The 22821-nt window shown below is 40.8% G+C and overlaps 2 protein-coding genes across 2 annotated transcripts in view; both read right to left on the bottom strand.

Annotated features, from left to right (window-relative positions):
* Nucleotides 1–6265: 6265 nt before the first annotated feature.
* LOC121526097 (mitogen-activated protein kinase-binding protein 1-like) lies at nucleotides 6266–22723 on the bottom strand. The gene is made up of 14 exons (XM_041812445.1): nucleotides 22259–22723; nucleotides 22032–22160; nucleotides 21736–21866; nucleotides 21596–21639; nucleotides 18239–18388; nucleotides 18028–18153; nucleotides 17810–17937; nucleotides 17545–17666; nucleotides 15113–15286; nucleotides 14730–14811; nucleotides 14011–14330; nucleotides 9466–10149; nucleotides 9299–9384; nucleotides 6266–8029 (listed from the first exon to the last, which is right to left on the bottom strand). Exons 1-14 carry the CDS (start codon nucleotides 22351–22353, stop codon nucleotides 7787–7789), a joined length of 2514 nt encoding a protein of 837 aa, XP_041668379.1. The 5' UTR covers nucleotides 22354–22723; the 3' UTR covers nucleotides 6266–7786.
* The window catches only part of LOC121526509 (mitogen-activated protein kinase-binding protein 1-like), a 30533-nt gene continuing 30217 nt past the window's right edge, over nucleotides 22506–22821 (bottom strand). The window contains exon 17 of the mRNA XM_041813158.1: nucleotides 22506–22547. Within this exon, the coding sequence (XP_041669092.1) occupies nucleotides 22506–22547 (42 nt within the window). The remainder of the gene's footprint in view (nucleotides 22548–22821) is intronic.

Genomic DNA, 22821 nt, shown 5'->3' with positions numbered 1-22821 from the left:
ACAATCAGACTACAGGTAAACCAGACTACAACCGGACTACAGGTAAACCAGACTACAGGTAAACCAGACTACAGGTAAACCAGACTACAACCGGACTACAGGTAAACCAGACTACAGGTAAACCAAACTACAGGTAAACCAGACTACAGGTAAACCAGACTACAGGCAGACTACAGGTAAACCAGACTACAGGCAGACTACAGGTAAGCCAGACTACAGGTAAACCAGACTACAGGTAAACCAGACTACAATCAGACTACAGGTAAACCAGACTACAGGCAGACTACAGGTAAACCAGACTACAGGCAGACTACAGGTAAACCAGACTACAAGCGGACTACAGGTAAACCAGACTACAGGCAGACTACAGGTAAACCAGACTACAGGTAAACCAGACTACAATCAGACTACAGGTAAACCAGACTACAGGCAGACTACAGGTAAACCAGACTACAGGCAGACTACAGGTAAACCAGACTACAACCGGACTACAGGTAAACCAGACTACAGGCAGACTACAGGTAAACCAGACTACAATCAGACTACAGGTAAACCAGACTACAATCAGACTACAGGTAAACCAGACTACAACCGGACTACAGGTAAACCAGACTACAATCAGACTACAGGTAAACCAGACTACAATCAGACTACAGGAAAACCAGACTACAACCGGACTACAGGTAAACCAGACTACAGGTAAACCAGACTACAGGTAAACCAGACTACAACCGGACTACAGGTAAACCAGACTACAGGTAAACCAAACTACAGGTAAACCAGACTACAGGTAAACCAGACTACAGGCAGACTACAGGTAAACCAGACTACAGGTAAACCAGACTACAATCAGACTACATGTAAACCAGACTACAGGCAGACTACAGGTAAGCCAGACTACAGGTAAACCAGACTACAGGTAAACCAGCCTACAATCAGACTACAGGTAAACCAGACTACAGGTAAACCAGACTACAACCGGACTACAGGTAAACCAGACTACAATCAGACTACAGGTAAACCAGACTACAGGCAGACTACAGGTAAACCAGACTACAGGTAAACCAGACTATAGGTAAACCAGACTACAACCAGACTACAGGTAAACCAGACTACAGGTAAACCAGACTACAACCAGACTACAGGTAAACCAGACTACAACCAGACTACAGGTAAACCAGACTACAGGCAGACTACAGGTAAACCAGACTACAGGTAAACCAGACTATAGGTAAACCAGACTACAACCAGACTACAGGTAAACCAGACTACAACCAGACTACAGGTAAACCAGACTACAACCAGACTACAGGTAAACCAGACTACAACCAGACTACAGGTAAACCAGACTACAGGCAGACTACAGGTAAACCAGACTACAACCGGACTACAGGTTAACCAGACTACAGGTAAACCAGACTACAGGTAGACTACAGGTAAACCAGACTACAACCAGACTAAGGTAAACCAGACTACAACCAGACTACAGGTATACCAGACTACAACCGACTACAGGTAAACTAGACTACAACCAGACTACAGGTAAACCAGACAACAGGTAAACCAGACTACAGGTAAACCAGACTACAACCAGACTACAGGTAAACCAGACTACAGGTAAACCAGACTACAACCAGACTACGGGTAAACCAGACTACAACCAGACTACAGGCTAACCAGACTACAGGTAAACCAGACTACAGGTAAACCAGACTACAACCAGACTACAGGTAAACCAGACTACAACCGGACTACAGGTAAACCAGACTACCAGTAAACCAGACTACAACCAGACTACAGGTAAACCAGACTACAGGTAAACCAGACTACAGGTAAACCAGACTACAACCGGACTACAGGTTAACCAGACTACAGGTAAACCAGACTACAGGTAAACCAGACTACAACCAGACTACAGGTACACCAGACTACAGGTAAACCAGACTACAACCGGACTACAGGTTAACCAGACTACAGGTAAACCAGACTACAGGTAAACCAGACTACAACCAGACTACAGGTAAACCAGACTACAACCAGACTACAGGTAAACCAGACTACAGGTAAACCCGACTACAACCAGACTACAGGTAAACCAGACTACAGGTAAACCAGACTACAGGCAGACTACAGGTAAACCAGACTACAACCAGACTACAGGAAAACCAGATTACAACCAGACTACAGGTTAACCAGACTACAGGTAAACCCGACTACAACCAGACTACAGGTACACCAGACTACAGGTCAACCAGACTACAACCGGACTACCAGTAAACCAGAGAACAGGTAAACCAGACTACAGGTAAACCAGACTACAACCAGACTACAGGTAAACCAGACTACAACCAGACTACAGGTCAACCAGACTACAACCAGACTACAGGTAAACCAGACTACAACCAGACTACAGGTAAACCAGACTACAGGCAGACTACAGGTAAACCAGACTACAACCGGACTACAGGTTAACCAGACTACAGGTAAACCAGACTACAGGTAGACTACAGGTAAACCAGACTACAACCAGACTAAGGTAAACCAGACTGCAACCAGACTACAGGTATACCAGACTACAACCAGACTACAGGTAAACTAGACTACAACCAGACTACAGGTAAACCAGACAACAGGTAAACCAGACTACAGGTAAACCAGACTACAACCAGACTACAGGTAAACCAGACTACAGGTAAACCAGACTACAGCCAGACTACGGGTAAACCAGACTACCGGTAAACCAGACTACAACCAGACTACAGATAAGCCAGACTACAACCAGACTACAGGTAAACCAGACTACAACCAGACTACAGGTTAACCAGACTACAGGTTAACCAGACTACAGGTAAACCAGACTACAACCAGACTACAGGTAAACCAGACTACAACCGGACTACAGGTAAACCAGACTACCAGTAAACCAGACTACAACCAGACTACAGGTAAACCAGACTACAGGTAAACCAGACTACAGGTAAACCAGACTACAACCGGACTACAGGTTAACCAGACTACAGGTAAACCAGACTACAACCGGACTACAGGTTAACCAGACTACAGGTAAACCAGACTACAGGTAGACTACAGGTAAACCAGACTACAACCAGACTAAGGTAAACCAGACTGCAACCAGACTACAGGTATACCAGACTACAACCAGACTACAGGTAAACTAGACTACAACCAGACTACAGGTAAACCAGACAACAGGTAAACCAGACTACAGGTAAACCAGACTACAACCAGACTACAGGTAAACCAGACTACAGGTAAACCAGACTACAGCCAGACTACGGGTAAACCAGACTACCGGTAAACCAGACTACAACCAGACTACAGATAAGCCAGACTACAACCAGACTACAGGTAAACCAGACTACAACCAGACTACAGGTTAACCAGACTACAGGTTAACCAGACTACAGGTAAACCAGACTACAACCAGACTACAGGTAAACCAGACTACAACCAGACTACAGGTAAACCAGACTACCAGTAAACCAGACTACAACCAGACTACAGGTAAACCAGACTACAGGTAAACCAGACTACAGGTAAACCAGACTACAACCGGACTACAGGTTAACCAGACTACAGGTAAACCAGACTACAGGTAAACCAGACTACAACCAGACTACAGGTACACCAGACTACAGGTAAACCAGACTACAACCGGACTACAGGTTAACCAGACTACAGGTAAACCAGACTACAGGTAAACCAGACTACAACCGGACTACAGGTAAACCAGACTACCAGTAAACCAGACTACAACCAGACTACAGGTAAACCAGACTACAGGTAAACCAGACTACAACCAGACTACAGGTAAACCAGACTACAGGTAAACCAGACTACAACCGGACTACAGGTTAACCAGAATTCAGGTAAACCAGACTACAGGTACACCAGACTACAGGTCAACCAGACTACAACCGGACTACCAGTAAACCAGACTACAGGTAAACCAGACTACAGGTAAACCAGACTACAACCAGACTACAGGTAAACCAGACTACAACCAGACTACAGGTAAACCAGACTACAACCAGACTACAGGTAAACCAGATTACAACCAGACTACAGGTTAACCAGACTACAGGTAAACCCGACTACAACCAGACTACAGGTAAACCAGACTACAACCAGACTACAGGTAAACCAGACTACAACCAGACTACAGGTAAACCAGACTACAACCAGACTACAGGTTAACCAGACTACAGGTAAAGTAAACCCTTTTCCCTCCTCTCTGCCTCACAGGCATGTATCTATTTTCCCCTCAGCTCTGTCTCATAGGTGTATTGTAGCCCTCTTTGCTGTCTGACAGGCATGTCACGCTCTGTCTTACGTTTTTTTTTTTCCTTCGCTCTGTCTCACAGGCGTGTTCACGGCTCCCGTCACAGGATTGTATTTCTTCCTCTTCACGGCGGCTGATTACCAGAAAGGTTACATGGGTCTTCACCTGTATAGGAACAACCAGCCAATCATCTTTAACCTGGACCTTAATGACCATGGCGGCTATGCCTCCACATCTAACGGCGTGGTCTTGCAGCTGGAAGCGGATGACGAGGTCCGCCTCAGTCTGCCGGCCAGCTACCGGCTCTACGACGACGTCAGAAACTTCAGCGTGTTCTCGGGCTTCCTGCTGTTCCCGGTCTGAAGGGACAGTCCACAGATCAGGGGGTGAGTGAGACCTCCTGTAAGCAATAAACTATCCCTTCAGTTAAAGCAGAAACTGGAGAGGAGGCCTTTTATTTTGGTAGGATGAGTGACTTCCTGAAACTTGACAATGTGAGGTTTGATATTGATTAAAGAGAACATGAAGCAGCTCCAGGAGAACCAAGAAAAGTTGATTTTAGGGATGATTAAATGATGCCAGAGTGTTTACGTGGATCTGAAGTATCCTGATTTCAAATGTTGATTCTGTTAACACCAGATCCTGATCCAGAAACCAGAATAAACCCTGATCTCTGTTCTTCTAGAAAAAGCCAAAATTCCCTGATACTGTGGCCGGTGAACCCCTAATCCTGAATACCCCTAACCCCAGCGCTGCCTCGACCAAGAGATGAATCGGCAACAAACAAACATGGAGGATACGAGAGATCTCTAATGACACAGTTTGATTGGTGGTGAAAGAGTTAACTATGATTGAATATGAGTACCAGCATCATCAGCCTCTCCTCTGAGGTTGTGGGGACAGTCTAAGGTGAGGCCATGTTTGATTTTTGCTCTTTCTCTCTCCTGCCACTAGAGGTTGATCTGAAACACCCTGGTGCTTTTAAACGGTCCCAAACTCCCCATGATCCACCACAGACTCACTTTCCTCTGATGTGAAACAAACATGACACGAAGACTGAGCTCTTTCAGACAGTATTCAGACCTCCTTCATCCTGATGCTGCAGTCCTTTAAATTTATCCTCATACACTCAGTACCCCATCATGACACACGGTTACCATGACAACCATCAGCTAAAGCTCCAGCAGAGGTCTCAGGATGTGACCAACAGGTTTCACTCCTGAATTGGGCTGCAGTGATGGTTGTCCTTCCAAAACTTTGTCCCATCTCCTCCAAGATCTCTGGAGCTCAGTCAGAGGGACCATCAGGTTCTTGGTCTCCTCTCTCTCTAAGGTCCTTCTCCCCCGATGGTGACCAGCTCTAGAAGAGTCCTGGTTGGTCCAGACTTCTTCATGTGAGAATTCTGGAGGCCACTGTTCTCTCTGGAACCTTCAGAGCAGCAGAAATGTTTCTGTAGTCTTCCCCAGATCTGTGCCTGTCAACAATCCTGTCTCTGCAGCTCCTCTGACCTTTGACCCTTGGTTTCTGCTCTGATATCATTGTCAGCTGTGAGGCCTTCTATAGAGAGGGGCGTGGCTTTAGAATCATGTCCAATCAGGTTAATTTAGCATAGGTGGACTCCAATCAAGGTGTAGAAGCATCTCAACAAAGACCAGAGACATTCAGGTCTTTTTCACATCTGGTAGTCCGAGGGACAGTTTGCGCTCATATTGCATCACTGGTGCACACTCACGTGGTTTGGTTTGCTTTCACATGGCACAGTTTGTGACCTGTGGGCCAACTTTGGCCCATGAGCGATTATTTTTGGCCCGCTGCCCATGTTTGAATTTTTGATTTTTTTTTTGTTCTTTATTATTATTTTCCCACTGCCAGCAGTCTAAATATTTCTTTCAATATTTATTTATTGTTGCACTTCCTCTCCTGACCATAAATTATCATTGTGTTACATTGGGGGTAGGGTGGCGCTGTTGAGCTCCAATCAGCTCAGAAGCCCATGACCAGAGAGTCATGTGAGAAGACGCTGGGGTCAAGCTGGGGTCATGGCAGAGATGGAGCATGTGAGGCAGTGGTACACAATGATATGAGAAAATTTAAAAATAGTTGGGAACATGAGTACTTTTTTTATTAAAATTGATTTCAAGGCAGTATGCCTGCATAGTATTTGTGCCATATAGATGTTCAGTAATTTCATGCAGTAAAACACAATAAAGAATAGTGTTATTCATTTTCAAAATTACTTTGTATAAGTTTTTTATTTTGCATAATTATGCTATATGCATATTTAATTTCATGCACTGCAACATGAATGTTTACTTTTGGCCTGTGACCCTCCACACCGATTCATTTTTGACACTTCACTGAAAAAAAATTTGGGCACCCCTGGTCTAAGCAGACCAGAGTTGGTCTAAAGTGGACCAGCGTTGGTCTAAAGAGGACCAGCATTGGTCTAAAGCGGGCCAGGGTTGGTCTTAAGTGGACCAGAGTCAGTCTACAGTGGACCAGCATTGGTCTAAAGTGGGCCAGGGTTGGTCTAAAGCAGACCAGCGTTGGTCTTTAGTGGGCCAGGGTTGGTCTAAAGTGGACCAGAGTTGGTCTAAAGAGGACCAGAGTTGGTCTAAAGTGGACCAGCATTGGTCTAAGCAGACCAGAGTTGGTCTGAAGTGGCCCAGAGTTGGTCTAAAGTGGACCAGAGTTGTTGTTAATTGGACCAGAGTTGGTCTAAAGTGGACCAGAGTTGGTCTAGGCAAACCAGAGTTGGTCTAAAGAGGACCAGAGTTGGTCTAAAGAGGACCAGAGTTGGTCTAAAGTGGACATGAGTTGGTCTAAAATGATGTGATTGCAGTCTTACAGTGTTGTTGGAAAGCTCTGAATACTGTCTGAATGTAAACATCTAATCAGGTTCATGTAAACACACTGGCTTTCTGGGAGGGAGATCAGACCAGAGCAGTCGATCTTTAGAGTCATCAAACAAAGAGAAGAGGTAGAACAAGTCTGAAGTTTATTAAATCTGAAAAACTGTGGAGAAATCTGGAGGTGACCTTTGAAGTGTATACCAAAGACGGTCTGTAGTGTTCATCTAAGATGGCTGTGAAAAATTCACAGTTCAAGTCTGTAACAGCTCAACACAATAAATACCTACTGACACCCGAACGCAGCGTCTGTGTTCCATTCAAGTGACATCAGGAGAAAACATTTACATACAGTCAGTGACAAACATGTCCTATTGCTGTTCTTTAAGTCTCTACAGTCTAAAAGGATCAATAAACAATAATCTAAGATCAGTATTGATCCTTTACTCGTTCTGGGAATGAAATGAAAAAAGTCATTCAGAGAAACGTGCAGAAAAGGTCTTTAAAAAACATCGATAAAAACTTTTAAAAACAGTCAACTGTTTCTGAACACTGTTCCTTTAAGACAAAGATCCTCCAATGAGGAGACAGAGGTCAGAACAAAACCGCACCAGGTCATCTGAGGGGGGAGGAGTCACTCAGTGTGGGCGTTGGCCCTCCGGTGGACGGCCTGTAGGAGGAGCAGTGAGTACTCCTCCAGCAGAGCCGCCGTCTTCACCTCCCCCAGCCCTCCCAGCACCCCCTCTCCTCCCAGCATGCTCGGCGTCTTCAGTGGAAGGCTGTCCAGCTCCGCCCTCATCGCCTGGAAGGCCTCTGATAGGACGACAGCCATCTGGTGTTGGTCAGTGGCGGAGTCACTGGAAGAAGAACCACTCACCTGGACAAGAGACAAAAAGACTCAGTGAAAATGCCCGCACCACAGACACAGGACGCCACAGACAGAGGACGCCACGGACACAGGACGCCACAGACAGAGGACGCCATGGACACAGGACGCCACAGACAGAGGACGCCACGGACACAGGACGCCACAGACAGAGGACGCAATGGACACAGGACACCACAGAAACAGGACGCCACGGACAGAGGAACCCACAGACACAGAATGCCACAGATGGAGGATGCCACGGACAGAGGATGCCATGTATTTAGACCTAGACCCAGACTGAAGAGGACCATGTTTAGACTTAGACCCAGACTGAAGAGGACCATGTTTAGACTTAGACCCAGACTGAAGAGGACCATGTTTAGACTTAGACCAAGACTGAAGAGGACCATGTTTAGACTTAGACCAAGACTGAACAGGACCATGTTTAGACTTAGACCCAGACTGAAGAGGACCATGTTTAGACTTAGACCCAGACTGAAGAGGACCATGTTTAGACTTAGACCCAGACTGAAGAGGACCATGTTTAGACTTAGACCCAGACTGAAGAGGACCATGTTTAGACTTAGACCCAGACTGAAGAGGACCATGTTTAGACTTAGACCAAGACTGAAGAGGACCATGTTTAGACTTAGACCAAGACTGAACAGGACCATGTTTAGACTTAGACCCAGACTGAAGAGGACCATGTTTAGACTTAGACCCAGACTGAAGAGGACCATGTTTAGACTTAGACCCAGACTGAAGAGGACCATGTTTAGACTTAGACCAGACTGAAGAGGACCATGTTTAGACTTAGACCCAGACTGAAGAGGACCATGTTTAGACTTAGACCCAGACTGAAGAGGACCATGTTTAGACTTAGACCCAGACTGAAGAGGACCATGTTTAGACTTAGACCCAGACTGAAGAGGACCATGTTTAGACTTAGACCCAGACTGAAGAGGACCATGTTTAGACTTAGACCCAGACTGAAGAGGACCATGTTTAGACTTAGACCAAGACTGAAGAGGACCATGTTTAGACTTAAACCCAGACTGAAGAGGACCATGTTTAGACTTAGACCCAGACTGAAGAGGACCATGTTTAGACTTAGACCCAGACTGAAGAGGACCATGTTGAGACCTAAACCCAGACTGAAGAGGATCATGTTTAGATTTAGACCCAGACTGAAGAGGATCATGTTTAGACTTAGACCCAGACTGAAGAGGACTAAGTCTGTCTGATGTGTTTCTAATAAACAGGATCCTGTAAACTTACCTTTCTGAACAGGTGTGTAGCTCTTCTGAAGCAACTCTGAAGCTCATTGGTCAGATTTCTGCAGGACTCGATGCTGATTGGCTCCTCTGTAGAAAGAGAGGGAAGGAGGGTCAAATTACAGTCTAGTTTGATAAGGACAGACGAGGAGAGGAGGTGATGTCAGTTACCTGTGGGGTCTCCAGGTTCTTCTCTGGTGGGAGTCTGAGGCTCCTCCTCCTGGCGCGGGGGATTTAGAGGCAGGACAGAAACTGGGGGATGGCGTGGCGAGGAGGAGAGGGTGGCGAGGGAGAGTTTATCTGGGAGGGGCCTGTTACTGGCAGCAACACGTGCCTGCAGGCTGCGTGGGCCGGGGGATGTCTGGTTACCATAGTTACCGTGACATGAGGAGGAGGAGACGACCACTGGAATGACAGCAGCTTGAGGAGGCGTGGCCTGAGCTGCATTAGAGGGCACCACAGTCACCAGAGGGGTGGTTGTCTCTTTAGGGTGTGAGGATGGGGTTGATGATGTCACTAACACGCCCTCTAATGAGTCGTTAAGGCCATCACCCACAGAGACAGAGCGGGACATCTTCGCCATGGAGCTGGCGGTGGGACTCATGTAGGAGCGGGGGGAGTGGCAAGACGGGGAGGGGGAGGACTTCCTGAGAGTGGAGCCAGCACTAGACGTTGCAGTGGTATCAGGGACACTGGACTTTGGGGAGGCAGGGCCAGATCTCTGCAAGGGCGGGGCTATGGCTGGAGGACGCCGAGGGGAGGATGGGAGGGTAGTGGGACGCTGAGGGGGGAGGAGCAGCTGAGGGGGGACATCTCTGGATAAACGAGATGACGGGGTGGTGAGAGAGGGGTCACCTGAGGACGAAAGAGGGGTTTAGATGTTACCATGGAAACCACACAATTACAACAGCTGCTTACAGCACAAATACATCAACACTAACACAGCAATACTAGGACATCAACACTAATACATCAACACTAGCACATCAACACTAGGACATCAACACTAATACATCAACACTAGGACATCAACACTAATACATCAACACTAGGACATCAACACTAGGACATCAACACTATTACATCAACACTATTACATCAACACTAGGACATCAACACTAATACATCAACACTAGGACATCATCACTAGGACATCAACACTATTACATCAACACTAATACATCAACACTAGGACATAGACACTAGGACATCGACACTAGGACATCAACACTAATACATCAACACTATTACATCAACACTAGGACATCAACACTAATACATCAACACTAGGACATCCACACTAGGACATCAACACTATTACATCAACACTAGGACATCAACACTAGGACATCAACACTATTACATCAACACTAGGACATCAACACTAATACATCAACACTAGGACATCAACACTAACACAGCAACACTAGGACATCAACACTAACACAGCAACACTAGCACATCAACACTAATGCATCAACACTAGGACTTCAACACTAACACAGCAACACTAGGACATCAACACTAATACAGCAACACTAGGACATCAACACTAGGACTTCCACACTAATACATCAACACTAGGACATCAACACTAATACATCAACACTAGGACATCAACACTATTACATCAACACTAGCACATCAACACTAGGACATCAACACTAATACATCAACACTAGGACATCAACACTATTACATCAACACTATTACATCAACACTAAGACATCAACACTAATACATCAACACTAGGACATCAACACTAGGACATCAACACTAATACATCAACACTAGGACATCAACACTATTAAATCAACACTAGGACATCATCACTAGGACATCAACACTAGGACATCAACACTAGGACATCAACACTATTACATCAACACTAATACATCAACACTAGGACATCAACACTAGGACATCGACACTAGGACATCGACACTAGGACATCAACACTAATACATCAACACTATTACATCAACACTAGGACATCAACACTAATACATCAACACTAGGACATCCACACTAATACATCAACACTAGGACATCAACACTATTACATCAACACTAATACATCAACACTAGGACATCAACACTAGGACATCAACACTAATACATCAACACTAGGACATCAACACTATTACATCAACACTAATACATCAACACTAGGACATCAACACTATTACATCAACACTAGGACATCAACACTAATACATCAACACTAGGACATCCACACTAGGACATCAACACTAATACATCAACACTATTACATCAACACTAGGACATCAACACTAATACATCAACACTAGGACATCAACACTATTACATCAACACTAATACATCAACACTAGGACATCAACACTAGGACATCAACACTAGGACATCGACACTAGGACATCAACACTAATACATCAACACTATTATATCAACACTAGGACATCAACACTAATACATCAACACTAGGACATCAACACTTATACAACAACACTAGGACATCAACATTAGGACATCAACACTAACAGCAACACTAGGACATCAACACTAACACAGCAACACTAGCACATCAACACTAATGCATCAACACTAGGACTTCAACACTAACACAGCAACACTAGGACATCAACACTAATACATCAACACTAGGACATCAACACCAGGACATCCACACTAATACATCAACACTAGGACATCAACACTATTACATCAACACTAGGACATCAACACTAGGACATCATCACTAGGACATCAACACTAATACATCAACACTAGGACATCAACACTAGGACATCCACACTAATACATCAACACTAGGACATCAACACTAATACATCAACACTAGGACATCAATATTAGGACATCAACATCAACACAGCAACACTAGGACATCAACACTAACACAGCAACACTAGGACATCAACACTAACACAGCAACACTAGGACATCAACACTAACACAGCAACACTAGCACATCAACACTAATGCATCAACACTAGGACTTCAACACTAACACAGCAACACTAGGACATCAACACTAATACATCAACACTAGGACATCAACACCAGGACATCCACACTAATACATCAACACTAGGACATCAACACTAATACATCAACACTAGGACATCAACACTATTACATCAACACTAGGACATCAACACTAGGACATCATCACTAGGACATCAACACTAATACATCAAAACTAGGACATCTACACTGTTACATCAACACTAGGACATCCACACTAATACATCAACACTAGGACATCAACACTAATACATCAACACTAGGACATCGACACTAATACATCAACACTAGGACATCAATATTAGGACATCAACATCAACACAGCAACACTAGGACATCAACACTAACACAGCAACACTAGGACATCAACACTAACACAGCAACACTAGGACATCAACACTAACACAGCAACACTAGCACATCAACACTAATGCATCAACACTAGGACTTCAACACTAACACAGCAACACTAGGACATCAACACTAATACATCAACACTAGGACATCAACACCAGGACATCCACACTAATACATCAACACTAGGACATCAACACTAATACATCAACACTAGGACATCAACACTATTACATCAACACTAGGACATCAACACTAGGACATCATCACTAGGACATCAACACTAATACATCAAAACTAGGACATCTACACTATTACATCAACACTAGGACATCAACACTAGGACATCCACACTAATACATCAACACTAGGACATCAACACTAATACATCAACACTAGGACATCAACACTAATACATCAACACTAGGACATCAACACTATTACATCAACACTAGGACATCAACACTAGGACATCAGCACTAATACATCAACACTAGGACATCAACACTAGGACATCGACACTAGGACATCAACACTTATACATCAACTCTATTACATCAACACTAGGACATCAACACTAATACATCAACACTAGGACATCCACACTAGGACATCAACACTATTACATCAACACTAGGACATCAACACTAGGACATCAACATTAATACATCAACACTAGGACATCAACATTAGGACATCAACACTAACACAGCAACACTAGGACATCAACACTAACACAGCAACACTAGGACATCAACACTAACACAGCAACACTAGCACATCAACACTAATACATCAACACTAGGACTTCAACACTAACACAGCAACACTAGGACATCAACACTAATACATCAACACTAATACATCAACACTAGGACATCAACACCAGGACATCAACACTAACACAGCAACACTACGACATCAACACTAGGACTTCAACACTAACACATCAACACTAGGACATCAACACTATTACATCAACACTAGGACATCAACATCAGGACATCAACACTAATACATTAACACTAGGACATCAACACTAATACATCAACACTAGGACATCTACACTATTACATCAATATTAATACATCAACACTAGGACATCAACAATATTACATCAACACTAATACATCAACACTGGGACATCAAAACTAGGACAGGATTCATCAACAGTCATTTATGGGTTTTGTGACATTTCCTGAGAAAACTCAAAGAACATGGCGGTATTTAAGACAGATCTCACATTACACATACGAATGTCATATTAATATATTAAATATCGTCGTGTTTCGTTTCTTATCGATTGTACCTTGATTAACCTCTTTGTGTTTTTACCTGTGTTGGTCAGAAGACTCTGGACTGACTGAGTCTTGCGGAGTCCAGAGGAGACTAGGTTACTCTGGGATGAGGTCAGGTTTATTTTGATGGCAGCTCCCTGAGTTGGTCCTTGGTTCTGGTGTGGATCAGTTTGGTCCTGGTTGGTCCTTGGTTGAGGTCTCACCAGTTCAGCAGGCATGCCAGGTTGCTCCTGTTGCCATGATGGCCTACTGTCCTGGTCTTTCTCCATCAGAGGGCGGACCTCAGAGACCGGGGGAGGGACTCTTGCCCCGTCCCCTCCAGTGGTGTGCCGTGAAGGAAGCCGAGGATCGAAGCGACTGAAGAAACAAAGAATTATGACATCTGATCTTCAAGGGGGCAGTCCAAGTGGATTAGTCCAGGTGAGATAGTCTGGGTTAGTAGTGCAAGTCAGTTAGACTGAGTGAAACAGTCCAGGTCAGGTAGTCTGAGTCAGACAGTCCAGATCACATAGTCTCAGTGAGACAGTCCAGGTCAGGTAGTCTGAGTCAGACAGTCCAGGTCAGGTAGTCTCAGTGAGACAGTCCAGATCACATAGTCTCAGTGAGACAGTCCAGGTCAGGTAGTCTCAGTGAGACAGTCCAGGTCAGGTAGTCTCAGTGAGACAGTCCAAGTTAGACAGTCTGAGTTACACAGTCCAGGTGAGATATTTAGAGTTAGACAGTCCAGGTGAGATAGTCCAGGTGTACATGAGTTACCTTCCAGGTGCGCTCTGAGACAAGAACCTGGATGACATGCTGAGACTCTCACTCGAGCTGTGACACGTTCGTCTTGGACTTCCTGTCAACACATGCACATGTCCAGTGATAAGGAAGTAGATCAAAGACCTTGGATGTATGAAGCCACGCCCCCCCTCTGAGTGGTAAGGCTCTCTGTTAGTGTGACTAAAAACAAGTCCTTAAAGACTAGTCCTCATCATGTCTCAAGTCCTTCAGAACTAAACTGGAGTCCTCCAAACCAAGTCATCATCCCGGCCCCCTTTTAGCTGAGTTAGTCACTGCTGTTACCATCATCACCCACTAGTTTCTGGTCTAAATGCCTTCTACTGTAGCTCAGAGGAGCTGGAGGGCTGTGGGCATACCTGATCCTGATTGGTCGGCCAAAGTGACAAAGTGTTCCTTCAGGAAAGCTTCCTGGTCTGGAGTCTGAGGGATGTTCTGAGAATGACTGACTCTGCCTCCTCTTCCTCCTCCCTCCTCTTCATCGTCCTCCTCCAGCTCAGACGAGTTCCCGTCTAGACTGAGACGCTCCGAGTCTGACAGACAAGACCCAGGGAGAAGAGACCCAGTTAGAAGGACCGGTTTGTTGGTAGAGATAATCCTGATCTAATCTTCCAGCAGTCATTGAAACAAGATGATGGAGATAGACCCATCACTGTGTGGTGCCCCATCAGGCCCAGGTTTACAATAAGCTTGGTCTGGATTAGGATCTATCCCTGGGTTAGAATTAGCCCTGATTTAGGGTTAGCCCCAGTTTAGGTTAAGCCCTGGTTAAGGATCCAGCCCCAGTTTAGGATCTGGCCCCGTTTTAAGTTTAGCCCTGGTTTAGACTTAGCACCTGTTTCAGATCTATCCCTGGGTTAAAACTAGGGATGCACCGATCCACTTTTTGTCCAGTTCTGATCTGATAAACATGTGCCGATACTGACACTGATTCCGAGATATATATATGTATATATCTTTTTTTTTTTTTTCAACAGTTATTATTGTTGTTGGTATGTATGAGGTTACATGAGGCTGTAGTAAACCACCCAGCTCCTCTTATTAAAAAGCAAAAAAAAAATACAAAAATGAATTGAATTTAAATTTATTCCAAACAAATTTATTTGAACTACTACTAAAAAAAAAAATATTTATTAGTAACTAATTACCTATCATTTTTTATGAACGCGGGCTTGAAATCCCTGTTTATACTGTCTTTAATGAACCTCCCGCCACTAGAGGCCGCTGTAGCTTCAGTTAGTGGCCGCAGTCTTCCTCTCTGACCCTTCACCAGATGTCAACAATGAGAAGCTCGGTGGTGGCTAAGCTGTTAGCATGTAGTAGGAAGACCACGGTACGACAGTTTTCCAAAGTGGTAAATGGAAATAAAGTGGTGTGTGGGCTGTCGAGGGTTAAGCTCACCTATGACTACTCACCTGAAGTGAAAAGAGGCCAAATATCAAAGCAGGATATTAATCTGCAAAGAGGAACGATGGCGGGCGGCGCTAGCTTTCAATGCTAGCCACGCTGTAAAGAGTATATCATGAAAGCGTCACACCCACTCTTCTTTCTTCTCTCTCATCTTTAGACTAGTTTTGACTATTCTAAATATAGATTTACGTTTAATCGACTAGGTAATTATACCGCTAAGAACATCCTAACTAATACTAGCTCAGACTGTCTCCTGTTAGACTGCGGTGCGTTCATAGTCTACCGCAAACTGTAGGATGGATTTGGATCGATCACTTGGATCGGCGCCGTCTGTCGGATATCCGATCTATTAATTACGTGCATATCGTACCAGACACCGATATAAGATCGGATCGGTCCCATCCCTAGTTAAAATTAGTCCTGATTTAGGATTAGCCCTGGATTAGGTTTAGTACTGGTTTAGGATTAGCCCTGGTTTAGGTTTTGCACTAGTTTAGGATAAGCCCTGGTTTAGGTTTAGCCCTGGATTAGGTTAAGTGCTGGTTTAGGATTTGCACTGGTTTAGGATTAGCCCTGGTTTAGGATAAGCCTTGGTTTAGGTTTAGCCCTGGATTAGGTTAAGTGCTGGTTTAGGATTTGCACTGGTTTAGGATAAGCCCTGGTTTAGGTTTAGCCCTGGATTAGCTTTAGTGCTGGTTTAGGTTTAGCCCTGGTTTAGGTTTAGCCCTGGTTTAGGATTAGCTCTGGTTTAGGTTTAGCCCTGGTTTAGGTTTAGCCCTGGTTTAGGATTAGCTTTAGTGCTGGTTTAGGTTTAGCCCTGGTTTAGGTTTAGTACTTGTTTAGGATTAGCCCTGGATTAGGTTAAACCCTGGTTTAGGATTAGCCCTGGTTTAGGATTAGCCCTGGATTAGGTTAAACCCTGGTTTAGGATTAGCCCTGGTTTAGGTTTAGTACTTGTTTTGGATTAGCCCTGGTTTAGGTTTAGCCCTGGTTTAGGTTTAGTACTGGTTTAGGTTTAGCCCTGGTTTAGGTTTAGTACTGGTTTAGGATTAGCCCTGGTTTAGGTTTAGCCCTGGATTAGGTTAACCCCTGGTTTAGGATTAGCCCTGGTTTAGGATTAGCCCTGGTTTAGGATTAGCCCTGGTTTAGGATTAGCCCTGGATTAGGTTAAACCCTGGTTTAGGATTAGCCCTGGATTAGGTTAAGCCCTGGTTTAGGATTAGCCCTGGTTTAGGATTAGCCCTGGTTTAGGATTAGCCCTGGATTAGGTTAAACCCTGGTTTAGGATTAGCCCTGGTTTAGGATTAGCCCTGGATTAGGTTAAGCCCTGGTTTAGGATTAGCCCTGGTTTTGAAGTTAGTCCCCTTGGTACTGGACTCACCGTTTCCTGGTCTTGCAGGACTCGACAGTCTGGAGTTGAAGCCCAGGGAACAGCCGCTGTCTGGACTTGGTTTATCCTCACGCCCACCTGCAGCAGGACACGCCTCCTTTACCTGGAACTCACTTAGAGGAGAGGGCGGTGTTTACAGAGGGTGGTGACAATGACATCACCATGGTAACATTAAAACCCGTCTGAGCACGTGCAGAGATGGATATTAGTGTCACAAACTTGCTGTCTCCATGGTGACGACAGGAAACAGCCCTACCTTCCTGCCAGGCTCACTCTGTCCTCCCATTGGTCAGGATAAAGCACCACCTCCTCTCTGTCTGGGCTCTGATTGGACAGTCGGATGAAATCCGGCCTCCGATTGGTCCCTGGCTCCTCATCCTCCACCTGGACAGACACATCGACCAATCAGAGCAGAGAGCCTTGGTCTCCATATCAGCTATTATCAATAGGTGAAAAAAGGGCGGGAAATCTCACCCAGGGGGCGGTGACCTGCAGACTGGCGGTGCTCCCCAGCTCCTGATTGGTCCGGCGAAGGCTTCTCTCTTCGGCTTGGCCTGGCCTCCTTTGGCTGCAGGGCGAGGTCAGAGGTCGGGCCTTCCCCTGGGTGGGCCAAGAATTAGTTCAGTTACAGGTGAGTTTACCTGGTCGTTAAAATAAGAGTGTGATGGTCTGACATCATTCTGACCTCCTGCTCCTGAAGCTCCGCCTCCTCCTCCCTCTGCAGACTGAAGGAGTCCAGCAGACGAAGGTCCAACATGGACTTCACCATGAGGACGCTGTCGGCACCACCCGCCCTCCGAGACCAGCGCCGGCGAGGAAGGCGGCAGTCGGATGTCTGGAGAGAGGAAGAAGGGAAGGGGGATAAGAAAATAACAAATCAAAAGATAATTTAATTTAATTAAATTTAATCTATTAAACAATATCAACAAATAAGATATCGACGGACTTGGAAAACAGGGGGTTAGAAAATAAAAATTTAATAAATATCATCATGGACCATTGTATTATTAGATAATAAATAAATATAATTATTAATATAATCTATTTAATAAATATCATCATGGACCATTGTATTATTAGATAATAAATAAATATAATTATTAATATAATCTATTTAATAAATATCATCATGGACCATTGTATTATTAGATAATAAATAAATATAATTATTAATATAATCTATTTAATAAATATCATCATGGAACATTGTATTATTAGATAATAAATAAATATAATTATTAATATAATCTATTTAATAAATATCATCATGGACCATTGTATTATTAGATAATAAATAAATATAATTATTAATATAATCTATTTAATAAATATCATCATGGACCATTGTATTATTATATAATAAATAAATATAATTATTAATATAATCTATTTAATAAATATCATCATGGACCATTGTATTATTATATAATAAATAAATATAATTATTAATATAATCTATTTAATAAATATCATCATAGAACATTGTATTATTAGATAATAAATAAATATAATTATTAATATAATCTATTTAATAAATATCATCATGGACCATTGTATTATTAGATAATAAATAAATATAATTATTAATATAATCTATTTAATAAATATCATCATGGAACATTGTATTATTAGATAATAAATAAATATAATTATTAATATAATCTATTTAATAAATATCATCATGGACCATTGTATTATTAGATAATAAATAAATATAATTATTAATATAATCTATTTAATAAATATCATCATGGACCATTGTATTATTAGATAATAAATAAATATAATTATTAATATAATCTATTTAATAAATATCATCATGGACCATTGTATTATTAGATAATAAATAAATATAATTATTAATATAATCTATTTGATAAATATCATCATGGACCATTGTATTATTAGATAATAAATAAATATAATTATTAATATAATCTCGCTAATAAATATCATCATGGACCATTGTATAATTATATATAATAAATAAATATAATTATTAATATAATCTCGCTAATAAATATCATCATGGACCATTGTATAATTATATATAATAAATAAATATAATTATTAATATAATCTATTTAATAAATATCATCATGGACCATTGTATAATTATATATAATAAATAAATATAATTATTAATATAATCTATTTAATAAATATCATCATGGACCATTGTATTATTAGATAATAAATAAATATAATTATTAATATAATCTATTTAATAAATATCATCATGGACCATTGTTTTATTATATAATAAATAAATATAATTATTAATATAATCTCGCTAATAAATATCATCATGGACCATTGTATTATTAGATAATAAATAAATATAATTATTAATATAATCTATTTGATAAATATCATCATGGACCATTGTATTATTATATAATAAATAAATATAATTATTAATATTATCTCGCTAATAAATATCATCATGGACCATTGTATAATTATATATAATAAATAAATATAATTATTAATATAATCTATTTAATAAATATCATCATGGACCATTGTATAATTATATATAATAAATAAATATAATTATTAATATAATCTATTTAATAAATATCATCATGGACCATTGTATTATTATATAATAAATAAATATAATTATTAATATAATCAATTTAATAAATATCATCATGGACCATTGTTTTATTATATAATAAATAAATATAATTATTAATATAATCTATTTAATAAATATCATCATGGACCATTGTATTATTATATAATAAATAAATATAATTATTAATATAATCTCGCTAATAAATATCATCATGGACCATTGTATAATTATATATAATAAATAAATATAATTATTAATATAATCTATTTAATAAATATCATCATGGACCATTGTTTTATTATATAATAAATAAATATAATTATTAATATAATCTATTTAATAAATATCATCATGGACCATTGTATTATTAGATAATAAATAAATATAATTATTAATATAATCTATTTAATAAATATCATCATGGACCATTGTTTTATTATATAATAAATAAATATAATTATTAATATAATCTATTTAATAAATATCATCATGGACCATTGTATTATTATATAATAAATAAATATAATTATTAATATTATCTATTTAATAAATATCATCATGGACCGTTGTATTATTATATAATAAATAAATATAATTATTAATATAATCTATTTAATAAATATCATCATGGACCATTGTATTATTATATAATAAATAAATATAATTATTAATATTATCTATTTAATAAATATCATCATGGACCATTGTATTATTAGATAATAAATAAATATAATTATTAATATTATCTATTTAATAAATATCATCATGGACCATTGTTTTATTATATAATAAATAAATATAATTATTAATATAATCTATTTAATAAATATCATCATGGACCATTGTATTATTAGATAATAAATAAATATAATTATTAATATAATCTATTTAATAAATATCATCATGGACCATTGTATTATTATATAATAAATAAATATAATTATTAATATTATCTCGCTAATAAATATCATGAGCCATTGTATTATTATATCATAAATAAATATAATTATTAATATAATCTCGCTAATAAATATCATCATGGACCATTGTATTATTATATAATAAATAAATATAATTATTAATATAATCTCGCTAATAAATATCATCATGGACCATTGTATTATTATATAATAAATAAATATAATTATTAATATAATCTATTTAATAAATATCATCATGGACCATTGTATTATTATATAATAAATAAATATAATTATTAATATAATCTCGCTAATAAATATCATCATGGACCATTGTATAATTATATATAATAAATAAATATAATTATTAATATAATCTATTTAATAAATATCATCATGGACCATTGTATTATTATATAATAAATAAATATAATTATTAATATAATCTCGCTAATAAATATCATGAGCCATTGTATAGATGAATTATTAGATTGATATCATTATAATGAGGCAGGAAGTGAAGGTTAATCCGTCTCACCGTCTCGCCGTCCTCCCTGCTCTCAAATGTCTCGTCACACTGATCTGTGGAACATCACGTCGATTAATTAGCTGTAAGTCTGTGACATCATCAATTGCTTAATCAATTTCTTAGCCCACAGCGTTACCATGGTAACAGACCTGATTTATCCTCCAGCTTTCCTGCCGCGACCATATAAGGGCTGTTAGGCTCCTCCTCTTCCTCCTCGTCCTCCTTTTCACTGTCAGACGACATCATGACGACTTGAGGAGACAACGCCACTGGCTCTCCTCTGCAGGACGGATGGAAAAAACAAACAAACAAATGAAAAAAACAAACAAAAAACAAACAATAAACAAAAAACAAACACATATATAAAACCCTGAATTTTAATTGTTTACATTGTTTCTTTAGTAATGTTTGTAAACAAACTCAGGCACAGGGTCGGTGACATTACCTAAACTTCACCGCCCGTTGCTGAGGTGCATTCTGGGAGTTCTGAGGGCTGCTGGGAGGTTGAAGGTCACAGAGACGCTGTCTCATCCTTATGGTGAGCTCAGGAGGGAGACACCACACAAAGATGCAACTACACAAATATACACAAACACAGAAACACAGTTATAGCTGGGGTCAAAGGTCAGCATCACCACTATTCCTCTTCTACAAAAGGGGGTGGAGCCATACCTGTCACCTGACACAGTGATCAGGTGTCTGCAGTCACTACTGAACTTCAGACCAGTGACGATCTCTGAGAGAGAAATATCAACAGACGTTAACATCCACTACTCCATATCTGTATCTAGACTGGGAGGGACTGATTAGAATGGGAGGGAATGGTTAGACTGGGAGGTCTGGTTAGACTGGGAGGGATGGGTTAGACTTTGAGGGACTGGTTAAACTGGGAGGGATGGGTTAGACTTTGAGGGACTGGTTAGACTGGGAGGGATGGGTTAGACTGGGAGGTCTGGTTAGACTGGGAGGGATGGGTAAGATTGGAAGGGACTGGTTATACTGGTTAGACTGGGATAGGCTGATTAGACTGGTTAGACTGGGATGGACTGGTTGGAATGGGATAAACTGGTTAGACTGGGATGGACTGGTTAGACTGGGATAAACTGGTTAGACTGGGATAGACTGGTTAGACTGGGATAAACTGGTTAGACTGGGATAAACTGGTTAGACTGGGATAGACTGGTTGGCGAGGGGAGGAGTCAGTGACATGCTTCATGTAAACGTATCCATGGTTA

This window comes from Cheilinus undulatus, linkage group 18, assembly GCF_018320785.1.
Source record: "Cheilinus undulatus linkage group 18, ASM1832078v1, whole genome shotgun sequence".
NCBI classification, from domain to species: Eukaryota; Metazoa; Chordata; class Actinopteri; order Labriformes; family Labridae; genus Cheilinus; species Cheilinus undulatus.
This window is presented reverse-complemented; position numbering and strand designations above follow the sequence as displayed.